The 24,364-nt window shown below is 51.1% G+C and overlaps 1 protein-coding gene across 2 annotated transcripts in view; it reads left to right on the top strand.

Moving 5' to 3' along the window:
• The window catches only part of RPTOR (regulatory associated protein of MTOR complex 1), a 346,910-nt gene that overhangs the window by 252,010 nt on the left and 70,536 nt on the right, over nt 1-24,364 (top strand). For both annotated transcript variants that reach the window (XM_079903606.1, XM_079903605.1), the window contains exons 10-13: nt 5,068-5,143; nt 11,144-11,245; nt 18,377-18,460; nt 19,876-19,986. In XM_079903606.1, coding sequence (XP_079759732.1) covers nt 5,068-5,143; nt 11,144-11,245; nt 18,377-18,460; nt 19,876-19,986 — 373 coding nt within the window. The remainder of the gene's footprint in view (nt 1-5,067; nt 5,144-11,143; nt 11,246-18,376; nt 18,461-19,875; nt 19,987-24,364) is intronic.

Genomic DNA, 24,364 nt, shown 5'->3' with positions numbered 1-24,364 from the left:
CCAGCTCAGGAGAGGGACTAAGCAGGTTGCTGAGGAAGAACCAAGGAACGGGACTGGTGAGACAGTCAGAGAGGCTTTGAAAAAGAATGCCGTTTGTCAGAATATTAGCTATAAAAGGGGAAACCGGGGAGAATCCCAGTACCTAACAGAATGGGGATGTAATTGAGATACATATATTTGAAAAAATGTAAGCCATCTTAAAACTTTGTGAAGATTATTTATTATTATACAAAATATATGTTAAATGACAAAAACAGAACACCAGACTGTATCAGCAGTATAATTACCTCTATATTATGCATGGGAAAAGGGCTGGATAAAATTATAACAAGATGCTAATGGTGCTAATACCAGGACAGGAGGATTGGAATGAGAATGCTCCCTTTTAAAAGTTGGTAGAGGGCTTCCCTGGTGGCGCAGTGGTTGAGAGTCCGCCTGCCGATGCAGGGGACACGGGTTCGCACCCTGGTCCAGGAAGATCCCACATGCCGCGGAGTGGCTGGGCCCGTGAGCCGTAGCCGCTGAGCCTGCGCGTCCGGAGCCTGTGCTCTGCAACGGGAGAGGCCACAGCAGTGAGAGGCCCGCGTACCGCAAAAAAATAAATAAATAAAAAAAGTTGGTAGATATTACTTTTGTAATTAAAAATCTACGTGTAGATGTTTTAAGCCTTTGAAACACTAAAAGCTATTTTTTAAAATTAAGTTATTCAGGTTGAAGTCTCCCTTGTCAAAAATGCAATGCTGGAGACAGAAGAATCATTGTGTGCTTCTTTGCATGAAAAAAAATGTAACTAGTAGAATTCCCTGAGGTTTAGTACCTGCACTTGATCTCATTTGGTATTTTTTAAATGTTGTAGAAAGAGCTCATTAAAATCCTGAGTTGGAAATCATTCACATGCATTAGACTCGTCCCATATTTGTTACTGTACAGCAAACGTACAGCAAACCAAATGGGATTGTTACTGAAACAACAGTTGCAGGGATAATTTAATTTAACAAGTAGTTGCATACTCACTATGCACAGGGCATTGGGAGGCCTTGTAAAGAACATAAAAAGCCGTTCTAAAAAGGCATGAAATCATGCCTGAGCATTTATTGAGTATCAAGCACTGGCAACCCAGCCTGGGCACATTGTGCGTTTCCAGGTGGGCGTCACGCCCTTGCACACCCAATCCTCCTCGTGTCACTGCAGACACAGACTCAGGGTCGGACCATGTGGGATCCTGGTATTGTGTCCAGCTGCCACATTTAACATGGCCCTCTGATTGGACCGTGCTACCGTGTTGTAGATCTAGGGAGGAGAAAACCACTCAGGGTGAGTGACAACGTTTATTTCTTTATGACATCATGCAGAATTGTCTCATGCCAAGTCAGAGACCGGAAATACTTGGTGTAAACACTGGGTCAGGCAGCTGTATAGGGCATGCAGCCACGTTGAGGGCCACTGACTTGGTTAAGATGGAAAGACTGCCACATGTTTTCCCTCCTCCTCTGGGGATAGTTAGAGGTAGTGGTTGGAATATCAGTTGGTAACACCAGATCCAATGGCTTTACAAATGGGGATTTGTTCCTCTTTCCTGTGTGGCTGAGTGGCTCACAGGAGGGACACGGATCTCTGCTCTTCCCCGCAGCCGTGTGTGGTGCCTGGTCTAGGGAGGCTGGGGATGTGGTCTCTGTCCTGGGTGGCAGGTGTCCTGCTCAAAGTCCTGGCCTTAGGGGAGGTGGGAGAGCGGAGGGAACAGGCAGTGGGCTCAGATGCAAAGGCAGGAGAATGTGAGGCCCGGAAACCTGGAAGGTCATGCTCGCCTGCACTCAGGTTTGCCAGCTGCCCCTGAGGTCTGAGGCGCCGCATGGGCTCCTTGCCAGTGAAGCGTTGCCGTGGGCTTTCAGCAGAGCTCCTTCGGGTGCTGAAACACTCAACAACAATGCCCATAGCTCTTTCTCCCTCCTCGTAAATAGACGAAAGTTTGTACGTCCCCAGGGAGTGCACAGCCAAGGTAGTCGGAAAGAGCATTTGGAATAAATAATTTGCCATCTAGTTACTATATTCCTTGGGTGGTGATGGAGAGGTTGAATTTTCAGCAGGGGGAGGAAGGGAACAAAGCCTAACAAAAATTGAGGTTAAAACACAAAGTCATACACATTCACACTTTGCTTCAGGCAGGGGTGCCAATGATGAAATGCTCAGCACCCGGCTTCTGTTTAATTTTTGATGCAAAGCCACCAGGGAGCCGTTTGCCTTCACTTTCAATTTCAGCAGGTCCTGAAACCTTGCATTTCTCCATGGTAATAACCTGTGCGTTCCTTCCCATCGAGCGAGCCTGGCTGGCTGACTGATCGGTGCAGATGGAGCCTGGCGCTCTTGGAAGGCTGTCCTCCCAGCCCACTCCTTGGGTGCCTGCCATCTTAGGCCCGTTTCCTGAAAACCCGAGCTCTTGCCTGGATGGCACGTTCTCCAGGCCGTGATTCATCGGCAGCCCACGGCTCAGAGCCCGGCTGGTCTGCGCCTCGGGGTGGGGAGGCCCGGGATCCTCCCTCCCTGGGGGCGCAGCCTGTGCGGCTGGTCACAGGGGCTGTGGGAAGTGTGAACGCGGACACCTCCCAAGTTCCATGCTCGCCTGGGTGCCATGGCTCAAGGTTTTACAGGACTTGCTTTCCCACTTTCCCTTAGTGAGAATCCCAAATTAAGACTCCAAGTTTGTTTTGATTTTACCCTAGAAAATGTAGCCACTTTTAACCAACTTGAGTAAATGCTCAGCAGGGGGTACCGTTGTGCTGCTGAAAAGGCTGCCATGTGATCTAGGGCTTGATGGGAACTCTGAGGTCCCCAACCTGACCCTTTCCTTTTGTAGAGAATCAATGACCACAGGCCCCAGAGGGAGGCCGGCTAGCCCGGTGCCAGCCTGCTGCTCTCTGCCGGCCTCAGCCTGGGGCTTGCCGCAGCCTCACTGCTGGCTGGCAGTCTGTTTGGCCACTCGGTGTCCAGTAGATCTTAGGTGTTCTCCCACGTCCTCTGCTTTCCTCCTGTCCTCCTCGGTGCCTTGAACGGAGTCCCTTGTCCCCTCTCAATTAGACAGCCGTGCCCCTCCAGTCATGGCCCTGCCTTGGTCCCGGTGACAACAGGCGGATCCCTCCTCCGGGGCTTCCTTTCAAGCCAGCAGTCTCCTCTGAGCTGCTTTTCTGGCACAGAAGAGTGCGGCTGGTGGGGACTCAACCCCACTGAGTGATTGGACCCAGGTGGGGGGCCAGCCCTGGGGAGCCGGCAGGCCCAACGGGCCACACTCAGAAGATTTGCGCCCAGGCCCCGCTGCAGCTGCGTCAGGTTTTGTTTCACTCCTTGGAAAGGACTGAGGCCGCCCCAGTAGGTCTCACTAGGGCAGCCTAGTTCCTCTGATACTCTGTCTAGGACACCCCAGTAGGGACGTCTTTAATGGGTTAGAATTCTTCTTGCCTCGTGATTTTGAGGAGATGGTTCTGAAAGAGGGCACAGAAGCCAGCTTTACAGAAGGTGCAGTTTCGGGGTGCCCACTGTGTAGCAGCTGTAGCAAGACCATCAGCTGCCCTGGACCCCCTCTGCCCACATCACCTCCCCCCAACTGGTACACACTTTCTTCTAACTCTTAAAGTTAAAACTTTTTATTTGATTAAGTTCAAGGAATCTTTATAGAGCTTAATTGCAATAACTGACTTGACTTCTGCCTTAACAGAGAGTAAGTGTCTCCCTCAATGCTGCAGAATAACCATTTTGCCTGCAGTCTGGGCACTTACTGAGCATATGGGAGCTATTTATTGCCCGCACTTTGAGGAACTTTTGATTATCTCCTGATTGCCTCTTAATTAGATTGGTGGGGGAAGGGCGTGCTTGTGCAGAAGGGGCCAGTCTGGGAAAAAAGAAATATATTCCACATATTTGAAAAATGAAAACGAGTTCTCTACTCTTTTGTTCATCTTACATTTTTACTGTTTTTCTGCATGTTTTCATTTTTCATTCTTGTTTTGATCCTTTATTAAGACCCATGAATAGGTGCCTCTTGCACACAAACAGGCAGTTATTAGTCTAAATAAACCTAACATGGAATCCTTGAGTGTGTCAGGAAATTGCGCTGGGAAGAGATTGCAATACCAGAAACTAAACCCCTTGTTCTGACCATCACTTTCTTTCCACGAGGAGCACGTTTCTAAAAGAAAGGGGGGTCAGAGTTAGAAAATCATTATATCCTTGGGAATCCGCACTTGAATCTGGGACCACAGAGAAAGTAAGAGGATCGTTTGTGTCCAGTTTAGAATCGGTGTTAAACGTTGCCAGGAAATAGTAGGCCTCTGTGTGTGTCCCTCCGTGTCAGCCACCCTCCGAGGCCTTCATGGGACCCTGTGTGGGAGACGCTATCTTTAGCCTGCCTCACAGGTGGTGAAACTGACCCTGGGAAGGTGACACCATGACCCAGTCGGCACCACCTTGTCTTGCACATCTTGTAAGCGTGCGGAGCTGGGTCCGGCGCCACAAGAAGTTGGAGAAGGTGGCCAGGACTACTCATCAAAGAGGCTGCTGCATCCCCAGCATACAGAGCACCACCTGTCTTGTCCCAAGTGGTTTGTGTTGGGCACAGGTGCCGACCACCCACAGAGGGGTGCAGGGGCCTGGCAGTGGGTGGGCCGAGGCGGACCCTTTCTCCCAGCCCCACCTGGCCCGTCTCTCGTGAAGCGCCTTGGCCTGACCATGGCTTTTCATGGCAGGTTTGTGTGTGATGCTGCCATGGTCCGGTCACCCAGTACCCCAGCTGCCATCAGCATGGGCAGGCTGCCGCGCTAGGTGGGCTCAAGTTGGGGGAAGAAACTGCATTAGAAAGTGGACAAGTCTCTTTATTTTTCCTGAGCTTTTTCTCCTTTCAATTTGAAGAGAAAAACTGTCATAAACAAAATGGCTTTAGCTAGCTGAGAGTTCCTCACCTCCTGTGCCCTTCACCAGCGGCTCTGCCCCGACTCAGCCACCCACAGGCTGCTCTGCTGTTGGGTCCCTCTGGGTGAGCCCGTCAGTAATGCTTTTTGGGTTCCTCTCTGCTCTCCCCAGGCAGGCCTGGGACCTGGCTGTCGACATTTGTCTCTCCCAGCTGCCGACCATCATCGAAGAAGGCACGGCATTTCGGGTGAGTCCTCCCAGGGCATCCTGCGTGGTCCACTGCGGCAGCTGCTTCTCTGGCCACCTGGTCTGCAGAGCCCCTGGTCGGGTGTCAGAGACAGCCCTCACCCACCTGGGAGAAGATGCATTATCCAGAAGCTTAAACGATTGCACCAACCAGGGGTTAAAGTTAGCTTATGAAATGGTCAGCTCTTAAAAACGTCATCTCTGCAGTGTTGCTGTCATAGGTCTGCTTTTCTTGACGTGCACTCCCTGATCCCAGGTTCTCAGCCTTTTTACCACGAACGGATGCTCTCGACTTGCGGCCCTGCTGCCCAGTGGCCAGGTGAAGCCTCTAAGGCTGAGGCTTGGCCCTGAGGGGATGTCTGGTCCCCATGTACTTTCCTAGGTGGTGGTCTGGTCATCCTCGAGTTAATGTCGTTTCACTTGTGGCTCCTGAGGCAGGCAAATCGACTCTCCCCCCACCCCGCCGGGGGTCGTTACATCAGCTCACCAAGAACCCCCTGTTGCATCCCCTGCACATACAGCCCCTCCTGTTTTCATTCAAGATTTGTTCATTTGATGAGCGTTTGCTGTGCGTCAGACACCACGTCTGGGTGCACGTGGGTGAGACCCGGTCCCTTCCCTCAAGTAACCATTGAGAAAAGAGAAAAGCCACCCATCAAGTTAGAGCACAATTAGATCCCCCATCTGACCCTCCAAGGGACCGGGCAGGTGTTCAGGACTGGGGGAGTGGTGGGGGGAGCCGGGAGGAAGCAGGTGGCTCCAAGCTGTCCACTGAGGGGACGGGTTGGAGGGTGGGGCTTGGAGATCGGAGTCACTGGCCTTTTCTCCCCACACCGTCGTCTCTGGGCGCCATTGGAGAGACCACAGTGGGCAGCTTAGCCCCCCGGTGCCTCAGTTTCCTTGTTTTAAAACGGGAACTATAGTTGTATCCAATTCAAGGAGCACGTGAGGACTGGAGGACAGAGCCTGGTACGTGGTACATGCTGGACACAAGGGTTCCTGGCCCTTGGTGTATTCACAAAGCCCTGACTGCAGCCAGAGGCACCCACGTCTCACTGCAGAGGTTTTTAACTTTCAGTGCACATCACATCAGTAAGATTGAAAGGGAAGCTTTCAACCTTACTGAGTCAGGGGCCTGGGTGCGTGTGTGTGTGTGTGTGTGTGTGTGTGTGTACATTATGTATTTCTGTGGGGGGTGTATGTGCATATATATTTGTGTGCCTGCGTATATCTATGGGGTATGAGTGTGTGTGTTCTCTGTGGGGTGTGTGTCCGTGTACATGTGTATACGTGCGTGTATGTCTGTGACGGAGGGGGAGGGTTGTATGCATGTGTGTTAACTCAGGTGATTTCGATTCCCCCGGAGACTGGGGTAACTGGGCTATGAGGCCCTCCCTCTCTATCTTATCTTTCCTCCTTCATTGCTTGAATTTTTTTCCCATTTTATTATGAACATTTTCAAACCTACAGCAAAGTTGGAAGAACTCTGCATCGAGCACCCGTGTGCCCACTGCTGGGTTCTCCACCAGCACTTGCGGTGCCTGCTCCAGCAGCTCGCCGCTCTCCACCCACCTTTCCTTTAACGCACTTACAAGGGAGTCGAAGCCAGCCTTGCGTCTTGAACCCTGAAGTGGGCGCCGGCAGGGCCTTCACTTGGCTCTCGCCTATATGTTTGGCATTGCCTGGGAGACCCTAAACCCTGAGGCAGGGACAAGTCTCCGTGGGGAACAGTCCTGGCCTCCAGCTCCTCACACGCTCCACCTCCACAGGGACAGGGCCTGTCACCACAAACATGTGTTCGGGAACCTCGTTCAACTCATGCTTTTTTGTGCTGTGTGCCTGGTTTTCCTTTGTACCGTCAAGGGGTCAGAGCTGCACACCTCTCAGATAAAGCCCCACGGTTCTGTCCTCACCCCTCCCTCCAGTGCCAGGCCTCCTTTCAAGCGTCTTCAGCTTCATTTCTCATCTACTAGATTCAGGATTCTGCCTCTGGGAATAATCTCACCAAATTGTCACTGGGAGGGATACCTGGTGGAGGCCACACGCTAGCTGTTTTATTTAGTTTTCATTCTTTTGGAAGCATAACATACACATAGAAGATTGCAGGCATCGTAACGTGCAGCTTGGTGAATTTACAAGTTGAGCGCACTCGCGTAACCAGCACCCACTTAGAACATCAGCGGTCCCCCGATGCCCCTCCTGCTCTGGCCACCACCTCCGCCAGGGTGTGTGCTGCCCTGAGGGGTTGGTACTTGGGTAAATAGAATCCTTGTGTCTGGCTGCCTCCACTCAATGCCAAGTTTGCTCCATTCACTTGCAGCTCACTCCTATCACAGTGTGGAAACCCCAAAGGTCATGGTCTATCCCATGGACCTCACGAACTGTGCTGGCCACTGCCCAGCCGAGACGCTGGAGCCTGAGACAGAAGGAGAAATCAGTCATGCTGGACCTGTCTTTCTATGAAATTTTGATATTTTGTTCATTATAGATTTTTATATTAATTTTTATTTTCTTAAATATTGCATTAAGGTTTTTTTTATCTGAATTACTATGTTTTTTGGTGCCCCCTTAAATTTTGTGCTTGAGGCGAGTGGGTGGGTGTAGCCAGGTACCGCGAATTCCTCGTGCTCTGGTGTGTTAATGTCAGGTGTGCACACGAGGAGTGGGATTTCTGGTCACCAGGTGTGCATATTTTCAGTTTCAGTACAAACTGCCGGACAGTTTTCCAAAGTGGCTGTGAGTCAATTTCCAGTCCTTCCCACGATGTATGAGAGTTTTAGTTGTCCCATGTCCTCATCAATACTGGATGTTTTCCACCTTTTGTTTTTTCATTTTGGCTATTCTGGTTCATTATGTAAAGGTATTCATTGAGATTTATCTTGTATTTCCCCGATGGTTAATAGAGTTGAGCCCTGTTTCGTGTTTTTATTGGCTTTTTGAATATCCTCTTTTATAAATTGCCTGTTCAAGCCATGTGATCCTTCTTCTTTTGCATTATGTTTCTTATCGATTTGTAGTGGTTCTATTTATATTCTGAATACAAATCCTTTGTCACACATTGTGAATATCTTCATTCTGCAGACTTGATTTTCACTTTTTTAATGTTTTTACTTGATGAACAAAAGTTTCTTGTTTTACCATATCCAGTTTACCAATGTTTTTTCTTTTATGGTTAGGGCTTTTGGTATCCGTTTAAGAAATCTTCACTTACTGTGAAAGAGCCAACATAAGTGTGTTTGGACTGGGGATGGCAGGTGAGAAGAGTAGGAGTGTGTTGAGATGAACTAGCTCTCCTCCCTCCCCACAGTGACCTCACAAGTCACGGTGGATTGGCCCCAGGGTCAGGCGTGGCTCTTTGTGCTCAGAGCTGGCCTTTCTGCTCTTAGTCCTTCACGCTTGGCGCCTGTTTTCAGACCCCCCAGCCCGTCTGACACATGGGCTAACCACAGGGTTGACCACCTGGCATCAGAATCGTCCCAGGAGGCCCAGGCCACATGGCCACATGACTCAGAGCCTCTGCCCACGATCTGTGAGCTCTCCTCCAGAACACTCATCCTGGGTTCTGCTTCTTCCCCCCCAAGAATCTACACGGTATTTCCGGGAGGTAATCATGAAGATTTGGCCCAAAACATCAACTCTGTGAATAATCTCAGGCACTCATGGGGCAACTCTTGAGCTGTTCTGTGAAGTGTTACTTAAAATGCTGAACCACACTTATGGTGGGGTGCTGATCTGATCTGTCATCTTCCCCGTGGCTTTAAGAAGCATGACAAACCTCACAGCATACTTCGATGGCCAAAGGCTTTTCCCTCTTTGTCAGCTTTAGGTGAAAAGATCAGGAATGTTTGTCATTCGGGACTGAGCGGCTTCTTCAGCAATGAGCAGCGTGTTTGCATCCATAAGGCAAAACTAAGTGAAGGAAATGGGGGGAGGTGGAATTATCTGAGTTTCCCGACTTCCACTCCCAGACTGAAGGTCCCCCTCACTCAGTACAGCTGGGGAGGGAGCATTTAACAAGATTATTGTTTTTAAACCAATTTGTGAATAACTCACACTTAAAAACAGGAAAATCACTTTGGGGGCTCCATCCCAGTCCCCAAGTTGCCCTCCAAATTTGATTAACTTCACGTACACTGACTTTGCAAGAACACGCATTCCTAAGTGTGAAAGTCCTCTGCCGAATTCTCATGCAACACTGACTTCTTTACAAGGGCACGCACCATGGCTCTGACCACCAGGCCCCTCTGTGGAGGGTGCGGTGGGAACACACCTGGTCTGGCTCACAGCTCTGCTGGAGCCGTGCCCACGGTTTGAAGTCCTCTATGCGCACACTTCCACACGTGCAGGAACCTGGGGTTGCAGCCCGCATCCCTGCCTTCCCACCCACCCTTCCTTACACAAACACCTGCTTTCCCCCTGGGGAGACAGAGTGGGACAGAGAGGAGTGGGCTGGAGGCAGAGATTTGGAATTCTTTCTGTCTGGAGCTCAGGGACAGCAGAGCTGGGTATTAAGTGGAAATGCCTATGTAAGACAGGAAACCCAGCAGTCCTACTGCTTGGTCTCTCAGTTCCCGGACCTCCTTCTGACAGCCTGGGCCCCCTCCTACCTGAGCCGCTACTTCTGCAGTTTCCCTCGTCCTCGTCATCTCCACTAAAGGCATCCCCTCCGCAGTGCCTGCGCAAGGACAAGCCACCCTCCACACCCCCACTGCCAAGCTGGGGAAGCCCACTGTGACCTGCTGCGGTCACGACCCTCCAGGTGCCTTAAACGCTGCCTGGCAGGCTGCCCGGACGCATCTCCTTCCTTCCCGTCGCCTCTCCGCTCGCTCTTCCCTCCATCCACAGCACCTCCTTTTCCCACCTCGCTGAGAGACAGGAGCGATAGAGGGATCCTCTGTAAGTCCTGCCACATTGGCCTTTGTCCTGCATCCTGGCCCAGCTGTGTTGCATCTCCTGCTCCCAGCAGTGCTACCCCCAACCTGTGCGCCAGGTGTCCACTCGCCAAGGCCCTAGCCCAGCACCTCCCTCCTTCATCAGCAGTTTCCCCCTCTTACAAATACGCCCTTATTCTCCCACCTTTAAAAAGAAATTCCTAGTCACGTGACCCCATCCGCTTTCCCGCCCCCATCTCCCCATGTCTCTCCTTCCCCTTTGCAGCCAGATTCCTGCAAAGAACTGTCTATTCTTGAGCCTCTGAATCATCTTTTCTTCTGTTTGAACCCAGTCCGGTTGTGCTTCTGCCCACTACCAGGGCCCTTCTGTTACATCCTTAATGGTCTCCAGGGCCCTCCTTGTCACCATCTGCTCTGGACCTTGGTCCTGCCTGACCCTGTACAGGTATGGAAGGTGCCGACCATGTCCTCCCCCTAAAACACTCCTCCCTGGCAACCTGGCCACCACCCACTCCTGATCCCCCTCTGCTGGCCTTACCCTTGTGTCTCCACCTCCTTGGCCTCTCGCTCTTGGGGGGCTCCAGGGCTCAGCCCAGGGTCCCCTCTGTTTCTCACTTAACTTTAAACTAGATCTGTCTCTCCAGCCCAGACCCATCTCCTGGACTGCGGGCTCACGTGGGCCATCATCCCCCAGATGTCTCGGTCGGGTGTCCAGTAGGCACCTTAAACTCAGTGTGTCCAAGCTGAGTTCCCCACGTGCTCCTCCCAAACGTGCTCCTCTTTCAGTCTTCCTGCCTCAGGTCTTGGGACCCCGCTTCCGGGTGTTTAGGCCCAAGCCCCGGCATTAACCTTACTGCAACCCTCTCTTACCCACACCCAGTCTGTCCTTGCAGCCTCTGGCTCTGCCGTATGAAACGTCCTGGTCTGACCATGTCTCACCACCTCCTCTGGTATGGCCCAGCCCTGTGTCCCCTCGCCTGGATGGTGGTGGCCGAGTGGAGTCAGGGCCTCACAAAGACACACGGCTGAATCGATGGTGGGGGTGGCGTATAAAGGCAGAGCCGGGTGAAGAAGGAGAGCCCCTGACTAACCCTCTGCTCGTCCCACAGCACAGCCCCTTCTTTGCTGAGCAGCTGACCGCCTTCCAGGTGTGGCTCACGATGGGCGTGGAGAACAGGAACCCACCTGAGCAGCTTCCCATTGTCTTACAGGTGAGTGTCTCCAGGTGAGCCAGATTGATGAAGGAGCTAGAAAACCCCGCAGCCGCCCAGGAGGGAACTAGTTTATTGGGGCTGAGTGTGCTGGTGTGTGACAGCCCTCCTGCTTTGGAGTTAATGCCTCCTTGTCTCCTGGGCTCGCCTGGTGAAGTCACTGAAGCCTCTCCCCCCCCCATTAAACACTGATCTGGGCTGTCGTCAGCTGCCCTCCCCTCTCCCCCCATTGCTGCTGCCAGCAAGCTCCGTTCCAGCACAGCTCTGGCATCAGTGCCCCTTCTCTTTGGAAGGACATGAGATGCAAATCAACTGCAGAGAAAATGGGAGAGCCTGAGCAAATTACACACGTAGGTCGTGGCACCGCTCCCGCCACCTGTGGGTTGCTCACTTCCAGGGGGCTGTGCCCCGCGGTAGCTGTGGGCTGTTGCACTCTCTGGCTGTGCCGTCAAGCGCAGTCACCCATGTGGCCTGTGTCAGTGTTCACGCGGCACCTGGTGCCCCACGAGTGGTTTGGGAGATCAGTTCTGTGGGTCTCACCCAGCTAAGTTTTGGGTAATGAGATGGCAAAATACCAAACTTCGTCACAGGCAGGAAGTTTAGGAAGTTTTCACAGAACTTTTGTTTCAGTTAATGTATATTTATGGGGCAGGTGTAGGGACCAGGTCATGACATAAGCAAAGCTGTTTTGCTCTGAGACAGTGTCAATTGAGATGTAAAACCACTGTCAGTGTAGACACCAAGGCCTAATAATTCACTTTAGGCCCTGGAAGAGATTGTGTGCAGTGGGGATGAGGCAGTTGGACTTGGGTGAGAACTGTGGATGGTTGTGGGAAGGGCCGTGCCCGCAGCAGGAGGGGCTGCATGTCCAGTTAGGAAGTGGGATCTTAAATTCTGAGAGCTGGCTGGGAAGACCATCACCTTCCCCTCAGAAAGCTGATTAGGTTGCTTTGCCTCACCTGCCTGAGGACGAGGCCTTGCCTCCCCCCAGGAGGGCCCCACTTTCTCACCATGCTGCTGACCACGTCTCGCAGAAGTACCATTCATCTTCACTGGGCCCAACGCGCTCTCTGAGCGGCTCCCGCCGCCAAGGACAGTTTGAAAAATAGGTGAATGGCTGATCCCTGTCCCACCTGGAGCGTGGCGGGCCCCCTCCCTGCATGGTCTGCTCTCCTGCTCTGTGCTGACCGCATGGTGGGCTGGGAAGGTGCCTACGACAGAACTGCGGTCTCGTCTGGCTCAGGACTGTGTGCCGGGACCCAGGCAGCAGAGCAGTGAGAGCAGTTTGTGCAGTTGTGGAAATGCCACCACACAGCCTGGTCCTCGTGGCTTGATAATTACGTGGGCACAGGGTGTTGGTCAGGATCCTTCCCTGGAGATATTTTGGTGCTTTTTCTGTCTTATGACTGCTTATTTTCTGACATTGTGAAAAGAATGCAGAAATTATTAGTATTCCTCATGTGTGTTTCTAGATTAGTTTGACTATCTTGAGTTTGCAAGGTGAGCAATAAACAAATTTTCAAAACAAAACAAAATGAAAAGCAACGATAACAACACAACAAAGAAAACTCGCCATTTGGCAGGAGCCCACGAGTTCTCATGCAGCGAGTGGAAGGCTGACGGGGCTATGGGACAGCAGTAACCGGTTGGTTGCTGTGCTCCCCAGCTCCTAGGGTCATCCGAATTTTCATGAGAGGAGACTGTGGCCAGCCTCCACTGACCTTCCTATTATTTCAATAATGTGATAGATAAAATTGGTCCTTTCCAAGCAGGGGCACAATGCCCAGCACTGAATCCTGCCTGGCAAACAATCCTGTTGTAAATGGCCTCCTATTGACTTTTTCTTTAATGTCCCATTTACAACCCACACGCCCTCAGGGAAAGAGAAGACCCAACTTCCTGATGCCAAAATGAGGGAATGACTCTGAAAGAAAAGAAAGGGGCATCTTCTGTGCGATCTTTCAGACGAACAAAACCATAGGTTCCTCATCATTCTGATGGGGGATCTGTCTGGGCTGTGTCCCACCTGGATCAGTGCAGGAACCTGTACTTAACAAGAAAACCCAACACAATGCAAAGGAGAGCTTGCTTCATTTGGGGTAGCCTGCGGTGTTGGCTTCTTTCTCATTAATTCAGTTATTTTACCAGAACCTGGGCCCCATTATCCATAAATTATCCCCAGTGCCTTGGCGAGTCAGGAAGTGTTGCTGAAGGGAAAAAGAATTTTAATACAGAGACGTCACAGCTTTTCCAATCCCTGCTACTTTTTCCACTGCCAGAGAGCGTTTTCTCCCTCCGAAAACTCAGAGGCATTAACTGAGGATCATTGGGGTAAAATGAACTGTCTCCTCGGGCTGATCTGCAGCCTCTCGTGTAGATGTAAGCGTGAACGTACGCTTTTCCTGACCAGTCCTGATGTCCTTTTTCACCTTTTAAAAATACAAATCAACAGAAAGGACGGGAAGGAAGATTCTTGAGCCCTGCCACACTGCAAGGCCTGGCCCCGTGGTCTCCTGGTCTGGTGGCCCTGCCTGGACTCAGCATTACTGTCTGCACTCCCTCAGTGGCCCATGTGCAAAGAAGCCCCAGGCAGAGAAGGAGGAATCAATGTTGTGGAAAAAGAGAGGGAAGAGAGAAATTTTACAGGATTCCATGTTAGTACCTTTATACAGATACTACAAGTCAGTGTGGGCATTTCATTAGGAAACCCTGTTTGCTTTCATGCCATCATTTTATTTACAAATAGAATTTTTGGTCTGAAAGTACAGGATTATTATTAGATGGCATCAGGATAATAACTGGGATGTTATTATTACACATATTATATTCATCGGTGGCTCCAGAATCTCTGATCATCAGATTCCTGGGTCCACCAGGCCAGGACTGGAGCTTGAGAATCTGGTTTTTAAGAAGCGGCTCTATCCAGCAGTCTCAACGCAGAAGCCTGAGTGCGTTTTTGTGCACAAAGCAAATGAAAGGTTGTTGCCCTAGCAGCTCTGTTTTAGTTTGGGTATTTGTATCTCCATTATTAATCTTCAGTTTGGGTTGCCACAGACAGAAAGAAATCCCAGTAACTCATTTAGTTCACCAACGTTTATCTCTGTAATTTCCCCGGGGCCTGAGGCACACTGAAACAGGAATTTTTTTTTTTTTTTAAGTACAAATACAAACAAACAAAAGCCAGTCCTTTTTTAAAAAAGTAATTTTAATTTATGTTGGGCCTCAATATTTTTAAAATGTAAATCAACAGAAGGAATCACAGGAAGCAGTAACGTTTAGAAAAACCAGTACTTGACATTTTCCCTAGGACTTGTTATTGATGCTGTTTATTTTCCAGTGAAACATCAATACCCACAGCACAAAACCCTGCATTGCTGAGGGTCTTGAGTCTCTGAGACAAGTGGGCTGTCTGTTGATGCTTTAATGTGTGTTTCGTCAACACGGACAACAGAGTCAGGAAAGATCGCATTGCAGTAGTGATGGTGATGGTTTCCCTTTTACTTTTGCCATCTGTAAATAACGTTGTAATGGAGACCTCTTACTGCTGGTCAGTGCACATGAGAAACAAACAATGCGAACTACGCGTGGTTAGGTTTCTTGGCCCAAGTTGCCATTTCTTCCACTGCAAAGTGCTCTGCTATTTACTTGAAAACACAGAGCTTTATTCACGTTGACAGTGTTTTAAATAACAAAGGGAATCAGTAAATAGAATCTTTACAAGTGTTAGATGTGTTTGATGTCTTTGATTTTTGAGGAATTACACCTGCTTTCACAAACCTAGTAAATGGAAGGTTCTGCTCGCCCTGGATCTCTAGAGACTTGAACCTCCGGCAGTTCCGTTTTCTTTAAAAACAAATAGGGAAAAACAAATACCGTATGCTAACACATATATATGGAATCTAAGGGGAAAAAAAAAAAAGGTCAAGAAGAACCTAGGGGTAAGATGGGAATAAAGACACAGACCTACTAGAGAATGGACTTGAGGATATGGGGAGGGGGAAAGGGAAGCTGTGACAAAGTGAGACAGTGGCATGGACATATATACACTACCAAACGTAAAATCGATAGCTAGTGGGAAGCAGCCGCATAGCACAGGGAGATCAGCTTGGTGGCTTGTGACCACCTAGAGGGGTGGGATAGGGAGGGTGGGAGGGAGGGAGACGCAAGAGGGAAGAGATATGGGAACCTATGTATCTGTATAACTGATTCACTTTGTTATAAAGCAGAAACTAACACACCATTGTAAAGCAATTATACCCCAATAAAGATGTTTAAAAAATAGGGAATTCCTTGGTGGTCCAGTGGTTAGGACTTGGCGCTTTCACTGCCAGGGCCCAGGTTCAATCCCTGGTGATGGAACTAAGATCTCACAAGCCACACAGCACGGCAATAAATAAATAAATAGTCAATCAAATCGCTTCTGAGAGATGGAGACATCCTGTAGCTGGATGCTGACACCGAGACTAACATTCATCACACCCCTCATACCAGACCGCGTTGTACCAGACAGGCTGCATCTCATTTGATTCTGAAAATAAGCCCAAGTCACATGTTATCTCTCCTCTTCTTGATGAGGAAACTGAAGTGTCCAGAGGTTGTGATTTAAGCCACACTGTGAGGAAGTGAGATAGTCACATCAGCTTGACTCCAAAGCCCATGCCTTTCAGCCATCTAACCTTGCCCTCCAGATCTGTCTTTCCACTGCAGTGGCATGAGATAACCCATGAGTTAAACATGGGAAAGGGATCAGGGCCCGTTCAGATAGGCCCCTGTGAGCAACCCCACATAACCTCTCCCAGCTTCTTGTTTGGAGAACCTCAACTTCTCCAAACATAAAATGAACCACTCGATCATCCGTCTCGAAATAGCGATGTGGAAACAGGCTCCAAACCAGTGGGAAATGACATTCCAGCAGCTGAACCCAGCCACCTCCGCTTCCCTGACCCCTGGGCTGTCCGCAGGCTGGGAACACACGCTCTCGCCTCCTCTGCAGCCATGGGCCGCGCGTCCACCTGGGGAAGCTCCCCAGCCTCCCCCCTCCACCCGGGAACCCCTCCTCAGGAGCCTCGTGCTGCCGGGACCCTCCCCACTTTCCACTCCCTCCAGCATCTCCTGCCACCTCCTCTGTCCCCCACCTGCTGACCCTCCCTGCTCCCCACCCTCCTCCCGCCAACCCGTATTCACCCCTCAGAGGGTAGCCCCTTGAACCACTGCTCTGGCTGCGCCATTTCCTCACCCCTGTTCAGTCCTGACACCACGGTCCACATCCCTGCAGCCAGAAGGTCCTCTTCACGAGTCCCACTACTGATCCTCACCTCCCGGGAGCAGGTACACAGTTAAAACCTCCCCGCCTTCTCTCCCACCTCCCTCGCTGGTCTCTCTACCCAGCTTCTCCCTTGCAGACCACCCCAGGCTGGCTGGTCCGTCCATCTGTTCTTTCCTCTTGCCTCATTCCAAATCTTCTCTTTCAGTGGCTCCTTTCCCTGACCCCTATTCCCCCTCCTCCAGCAGGCTTTGTTGGTCATGCCCGCCAGCTGTCTTGGAGTCTGTTTCTCCCCATCGGTCATGGCCACGGTCAAGTCCACACATCCCACCCCTCCATCCATCTTCCTGCCAGCCTATTGCCCTCAGCAAGCACATTGGATGGGTCCCTCTGCTGCTCTTCTTAGGAAAAGCTGAAGCCCTTAGCTTGGTCTGCAGGTCTGGCTGGTTCTGGAGCCTCCCCCATTAGACTGGCCACCTGCCCTTCCTTGGGGAAGGCCCACACTTTCCCAGCCCCTCTGCCTGGAACCTAGGAACCCCACATGTCACCCACTGGGAGGGAGAGCTTTCAGACCCCCAGAGTAGGGAGTGGCCCCCAGTTGTCTGTTCGATGGTTATGGCAGTGTGGCTGCGGAATGTCTGTGTCTGGGCCAGGTGGTGATGGGAGGGGCCCTGCTGTTCCCAGTTGCACCCAGCACCGCACCCGCACACAGTAAGTGCTCTGTTCATGTGACCTCTGGGTAAACATCGTGAGGGAAAACTCAATATAAATGACTCCATTAAAGTTTAAAGCTTTGATATAACACAGGAAGAAAGAAAAAAATACGTGGCAAAGGTCGCTGTTTTTAATTTACAAAGAATCCTTTCATATCAAAAAGAAAAAGCCAGACATTTAAGTAGGAAAATAAGGACATGCATGGCCAGTTTACTAGAGAAATAGCCTATTAACCTATGAAAAAATATTTAACCTCACTTGTAATCAAAGAAATTCAGATTAAAAGAGCATTTTATTATTACCTATCATGTTGGGAAATAATAGTGTAACGTGGGCTAATATTTTGCTGGTAGCTTTTAATTTGATATTTAATAGAACTCTTGTGGGTGGGTCTTGTGTTAGGAATTAGGAAATTAAGGTTCAGAGAAGTTATTTTCCCAAGGCCAAGTAGCCCGTGAGCACCAGAGCAAACATGTCCTGGTGCCCGGTATTCAGCCAAGGCTTGGTGGGCAAGTTGGTTCAGCTGGAGGGCAATCTGGTGATATAAGTGTGTATGCTCTGACCCTGTAATTTTACTTCTCAAGTTTATCCTAGGGGAAGGGGAAAAAAACGTAAATGTGCAGAGATGTACCTGGTAGAATTTTTATCACAGCATTGTTTACAATAGCAAAAATTTGATAATAATTTAAGTATCTAGCAATGGGGAGATTGTTTAAATGAATTATGCACATTTACAGAAAAGTTCAGTGCTGTCGTTGGCAGCCATAATGGTCAGACGTATCTAGCTATGTGGAGTGAGAGTGAGGGTGTATCATTTAGTCAGAAAGGAGATGAGAAACACAATAGTATCTTATCGAATTTAGAACAAACAGGACGTTGTACATAGAGAACAGTGTCTGGAAGTGGATAGACCAGTGTCATCAGTGGATATTTTCTTAAATGAGGTTATAAAGTGTCTGTTCTATTAGTTCCTACAGCGTACACATAGTTTACCTGTTCATGAAGAAATGGAGCATTCCCAGCCTGTGTAAAGCATGAGCCATAGAGAAAGGGGCACCTGCTGACCTGGGAGAACAGCCCCTGGGGATGCTCATCCTGGCTCCGTGTTGCGGGGCAAGGGGTGTTGCGGTGACACCGCCTCTTCTCCCTTCCAGGTGCTGCTGAGCCAAGTGCACCGGCTGAGAGCCCTGGACCTGCTGGGAAGATTTCTGGACCTGGGTCCCTGGGCGGTGAGCCTGGTGCGTGCTTCCTGTGTCCGCAGTGGGGGGCACGAGACTCCACGTCACCGTCTGACAAATCAAGGGACCTTGGCCATGCGGCCAAGGATGACTGTGGGGGTGGCCGTTAAGCCCGCAAGCTCCCGTGGACCTCGCTTTTTGCACCTTCATTGTCACATTGTTGGGCGGCCCTTTCCCATCCGGTGTTAGGCTTCACCTTTGCAGGACAGAAAGCGTCCTTTAGGGACACTCTAAGGAGGGGCTCACCCCTGCCAGGCCAGGAAGCTGGCAGCCTCTGGGCTGAGTCCCCGGCCACACGCGGCGTGTGTTCTCCTAGGAGAAGCCTGCGAAGCCTCACTCGCCGTCCTTTCACTGTGGTTTTAGGCACAACTCTGAAACGCTTTTCTATCATTCTATTCACAGGAGAATGGAAACAGCCATTCAAAACACTGACAAAAATAGAGTCAAAAGTGATCCATTTTTTCAACACATAAATCACCAGGGAAAGAGATCAGGAGGGACCTAGAGATAAAAGGGGATTCAGGAGATCCACCACCAGGTGCAGGGTCTGGACCTTATAGGGCTCTATTTGCAAATGAAAGTTTGAAAGTTAAAATTTGAAAAATTAATAATCATGAAACAATTAGAAATTTTACATGAACTGAATATTTTATGTTATTAAAGAATAATTGTTGAGACTTCCCTGGCAGTCCAGTGGTTAAGACTCTTTGCTTCCAATGCAGGGGGCGCAGGTTCGATCCCTGGTTAGGGGACTAAGATCCCACATGCAGTGCAGCGCAGCCAAAAAAAAAACAATAATTGTAATTGTTCATTTTTTTAGGTGTGGTAGTGGTATGTGGTCATGTTTTCATAAAAGAGACCTTATTTTTTAGAGATAAACACTTAAGTGTTTACAGATGACACAATGTGATACCTAAGACGTGCTTCAGAACATTCAGGAAAGGACGGTGGGTAGCGCCAGCCAGGATGCCGCGCCCTTTCAGTTGATGGCGTTGAAGCCAAGTGATGGGCACATGGGAGTTCAGCATATTATTTTATCTCCATTGATGTATATTTAAGATTTTTTAATTGTATATTGTCAACCAAGAGTCATAATTGATAGTTCAACATGAAAGAGAAGAGGGAAAACCTAAAAATTAGGAAGAATGCACGAGCAGTCCTTGCTAGCCCTCTTATACTCCCAGGTGCCAGCAGGGAGGCCGTATGTAGCTCACCACAGGTAGACTCAGGTGGAGGCCTGGCATGTCTCTTAGCTGCGTGAGCTCATGCAGCCCAAGCAGGCAGGCCTGGGTCGCTTCCAGGAGAAGGACTGGAGGTGAGGGAGGCACGACCCTTCCCCATGCAGCTCCGTTAGTGCTGAGGACGCCATGCGCTCTGCTCCCTCCGGCGCGGGGCTGACGTGCTCTCTCTCGCAGGCCTTGTCTGTGGGTATTTTCCCCTACGTGCTGAAGCTGCTCCAGAGCTCAGCCAGGGAGCTGCGGCCTCTCCTTGTCTTCATCTGGGCCAAGATCCTCGCCGTGGACAGTGTGAGTAATGTCTGTCCCCTCCCACCACAGGAGAGCTGCTGAGAGTAGGGCGGGGGGCCCGGCCCCACCGTCCATTCTCCCTCCTCCTGGCCTCACGCCCTCCATGGCCTCCCTCCCTCCCAGGAAAGGCTGTGCTTCCCCTGGGCCCAGTCCTGGTCTGTCACGCTGGCCCTCGGCTCACCTGTTGTCTCTTGTGCTCTGCCCCCTCCTCACCCACAACCACCCCTCCAGCCGGCGAATGACCCTGCCTGCTTCCTTCTTGACGCTCAGCCCTACCTCACCCCATCAGTCTCCTGTCTCCAGCCAGTGTTTTCCCTCCCCAACCCTGACCCTGGGAACAGTCCCGTGGAGGCCCAGGCTGTCACCTGTAAGGCTCAGGCCGCGGCACTAGCGGTCACTTCTCAGCCATGACAGCCCAGCCCATACCACGTCTCCAGCTCTGCTCCCAGTAGGCACCTCCCCACCCCTGTCCTCGTGCCTGTGGGTCTGCAGTCACATGGCCACTGCTCGAAGTCCTAGGCAAGGCCCTGTACTCAGAACTGTGCTGAAGGCCATAGGTGTCGCAGAGCTCAGCCGTCCCTGCCCACGACACTGTCTACTGGGGACAAAACCCTCTGCTATGAGGCCGAATCCGCACACATGCCTGGCATGAGGGTGACTCTTCAAAAAGTCGAGAAATCTTGTGGGCAGGGCTGCATTTGTGTGCCTCAGTGTAAAGGAGATTATAATGTTAACCCAGGTGGCAGGGGGCCACCGAGGCCTCTGCTGCAGGAATTCATGCCCAGACGGAGGGGTGAGGGTGGCCAGAAGGTGGGGGCTGCTGGACAGGAAGGGCCAGGGTAGGGGACGCACAGCTAACAGGAGGGCCAGGCAGGTGTGGAGAACAAATGGTTCTCGAGTTTGAACCTGTGTGGGGAGTGGGCCGGCTGTGTCAGTGACAAAGGGGCGCCGAGCGGGGAGGCGTGGTGAGGGGAGTGCTCAGGGGACCACTGGTGATGGGGCCTCGTGGCCTGGGAGGTGGAGACTAGGGCCCTCGTCTACCCGATGACGATGGCAGGCAAGTCCTCGAGGGGAAATGTGACACGAAGGCCCAGCGCGCTGAGGGCTGAGCTTCGGGGTCTGCTCTTCGGGGGACAGAGAAGGGAGGGTAGAAGGAGGTTGTCAGAGAGGGGAAGGGTGGGAAGTCTGATAACAGAACATGAAGAAGGAGGCTCCGGAACAAGGGAGAGCACTGGGAGCGGGACAGAGACCCTCAAAGAGGCTGCTGCACTTGGCAGTCAGGCTTCAGAAGTATGTGGGGAGGGAGGCAGAAATGGGGGCTCTGCGGAGGAAGGACAGGGTGCGGCCCTCAGCTTGCTTGAGGGGTTTGTAAGTGGGGAGACGAGTTGGCATCAGTGGTTGGGTTTGCTTGCTTGTTTTGAAGGAATGGTGACTTAAATGGTCTCTAGTTGGGAGAAAAGAATCAGCAGAGAAACAGCCATACATCTAATTGGACTTTGACCCGCTCGCTGTGTACATGTGCATGTGCACACATGTGTGTATCTGGGTGACACCCCGTGGCAGGGGCTCTTGTGTGAAGATTTTCTTAGTTCTTACATCAACTCCATGCTATAAGTGTGGTTTTGTAGATTATCTGCAGATAAGAAAATGCTCATTTAAGGAGCTGCCCAGGAGCCCATAGCAAACCTGTAACAATTTGCTGTGAGCTGAGTGGAGCCCTTTCCACCCACAGGAAAGGGGGATCAGCAGAGCCACAGAGAAGGAGGGCAGGAAGCAAGGGCATCACCATGCAAAGGGAGAGACCATTCTCTGCTCTGCAAGGGGTAAAAGGAGAGAGTGGGGGACCTCAGCTCAGAGTGTCAGCCCCTCCTTCCTGTCCAGGACCCCTGCGCCATTGAGATAGCCCTGCAGGCCACCCGCTACCTGGGGCTCTTTTCAGCTCACACACCCACAGGGCTTCCACTCCCTAGCACCGGTGGGCCTGGAGGTGACAAATGCGTCAGGCAGATCCGGCCACCTGGTCCTGTCCCTACCACCTTCGTGCATCAGTCCTGCACGCTGCTGCCCGAACCCATTCACGTGACCCTCTTTGCTCCAGTGGTAATAACTGTGGTAATAACACTGCCTGCAGTATGGTTACAGAGATCAGAACTACGGTGTATAAAGCAGTTTTGGAAATTTTAGAGTGAAGGGAGTAGCGGTAAAACCTCATTTCTACCCAGCCCGTCTCTGCTACACTAAAGCCTTTTGTTGCTGATCGGAAAGCCTGGTCTTGTGGCTCAGGAAACTGTACCTTTTGGTCATTTCTACTTTGCCCTTTGTCAAATTTAATTGAAAAGCCAAGCTACATAAACAAGAGGGCTTTTCTGGGGAAGTTATTTCAGAACCTTCCTTGCTTCTCTCCTACTTCAATACCTTTGTCATCTGTATCACATGTTTAGAAATTCACTGGCACTGCTCTTGGTACCTGGCCATTAAGGACCATGTGCAAAGGTTCTGGATGCATAAAATGGAGAGACTACCATGACGCAAAGCCCAATGAAGGGGAGGGACAGAAAAGATTTCCCCTAAGAGATGAGGGGTGGCAATCGGCCACCCAGGCCTGCTCCCCGGGGCCACCAGTGCTACAGTAGCAACACCTTCAGCCAACTGTGATTCTTGTACTCATCAGGATTTTTAGTAGCTTTTAGTACCTGGAAATAGAGAATGTCTTTATATTTAGTCTTTGGAGTGGCTATTTCTGCTTTAATTTTTTTTCTTTACATGAAGGTAGATGACCCTTCAGAACTGCACTTTGCTGCTGAATTCTCATGGAATTTGCAGTTAATCATCGTAATCTGGTTTGAAACTGCCTCTTGGTCACATTTGTCTCCAGGGGTCTATTTATCTCTGGAGCCCAATATGGGAGAGCTCGTCGACAGCACAGATGCTGCAGTGCTCCTCCATTACACCTGCTCTAAGGCCATCTCAGGGCCTGCGTTCACTGTCTGCTCGATGCTGGAGGAATTACACATTTAATAACACTTGAGGAGCTGTTCCTGGGCCCAGCTGGAAATGTCCTAGCCTGCAATGTTCTTGTAAGTGCAGGCGCTGGGACCATCCTCTGAATTAGTTCCTTAACCAGCTTGTAGCACCTGTTTATTTAAGGGCATTCATCCCACTGAGAGACATTTTTTAGTATTTCCGATTGAGACAGCATCATTTACTTCATCCTTCCTTTTCATGATCACCCTGGCCTGAGTTTCCAAGAGATTAAAGTTCCGTGTGTTTCTGAGGAGTTGTTTCTCCCCTCCCCTCCTGGCATCTGGCCTCCGCGTACTCATATGGTATGTGCCTCCCGCAAAGCTCAGAGCTCCCAGAGTGAGTCCTTGATGTGGCCACCATGAGGGTCAGAAGGCATGTTGTTTGTGACAGGGACGCCCACCTTGGGATGAAGGAACCTGCACAGAGGCACAGACGAGGCGAGGCGTCCCAGCACTCGAACACACTCAGCTGTCCCTGGGCTGCGGAGCTTCCCACCCTCAGGGCACTTCCCCAAGAGTTAAGAAAGTGTGGGCCCCACTCAGGCTGTACTCCCAGCTAAGGGATGAGTCTTGGGCCCCCTCTTTATCCCACAAGCATATGTTGAGCACACACTATGTGTCATTATGTGAGGGGCTCCTAAAGGATTCAGAGAATTACCTGGTTTTTTTTTTTGAGCTCAAACGTCCATTTATTTCAAAGCAGTAATAATTTAAAATTATAAAAACCTTCCCGCCGTCGAACACGTAGAGGGTGAGGTCGGATACAAACAGGAAGGGAGTCAGACGCCCCGCCCTGGGGAGGCCGGGCTCCCTCCGCAGCTGGGAGGGGCAGGTCCTCCAAGCCTCCACCGCGGCAGACCCAGTGGCACCGCAGTCCGTGGGCGTGAGGGGTGCAGGGGGCCGCAGAGTCCGCAGTCCTGGCCCGCGGCCCAGTGCTCGCCCTGGGGGCCGGCCAGGATGCTCAGGAGCTGCTAGCTGGGTTCTCATTACCGGGCGAGCTGAAGGAGGAGGACAAGGAGGAGGAGAAGCTCACCACCGCCAGGCCCGGGGGTGGGGGGTGGTGGTCGGTGGCCGTGTTCTGACCTGTGAGGCTTTTTTGGCAGATGGGGCAGCTGTCCAGCCAGGGCACGATGCAGCTGTCGTGGAAGAGGTGGTTTCAGGGCAGCTGCCGCACGCACTCGCCCAACCCATAGTCGTCCTTGCACACGGGGCACTCCAGCCTGGAGCCTAAGTGCTCCTTGGTCACGGGGTCGGGGTGGGGAGGGCCTGGATTTTCTTTTTGTCTGCGGGCAGGGGGCCCCTGTTTTCAAACTGATTGAGGCACAGGAATTACCTCAGGCTTAGAGAAGGTAGGC

The sequence above is a fragment of the Stenella coeruleoalba genome (genome assembly GCF_951394435.1).
Source record: "Stenella coeruleoalba genome assembly, chromosome: 19".
Classification (NCBI taxonomy): domain Eukaryota; kingdom Metazoa; phylum Chordata; class Mammalia; order Artiodactyla; family Delphinidae; genus Stenella; species Stenella coeruleoalba.
The sequence above is the reverse complement of the archived record's forward strand: the minus strand, read 5'-3'. Positions and strand labels throughout refer to the sequence as shown.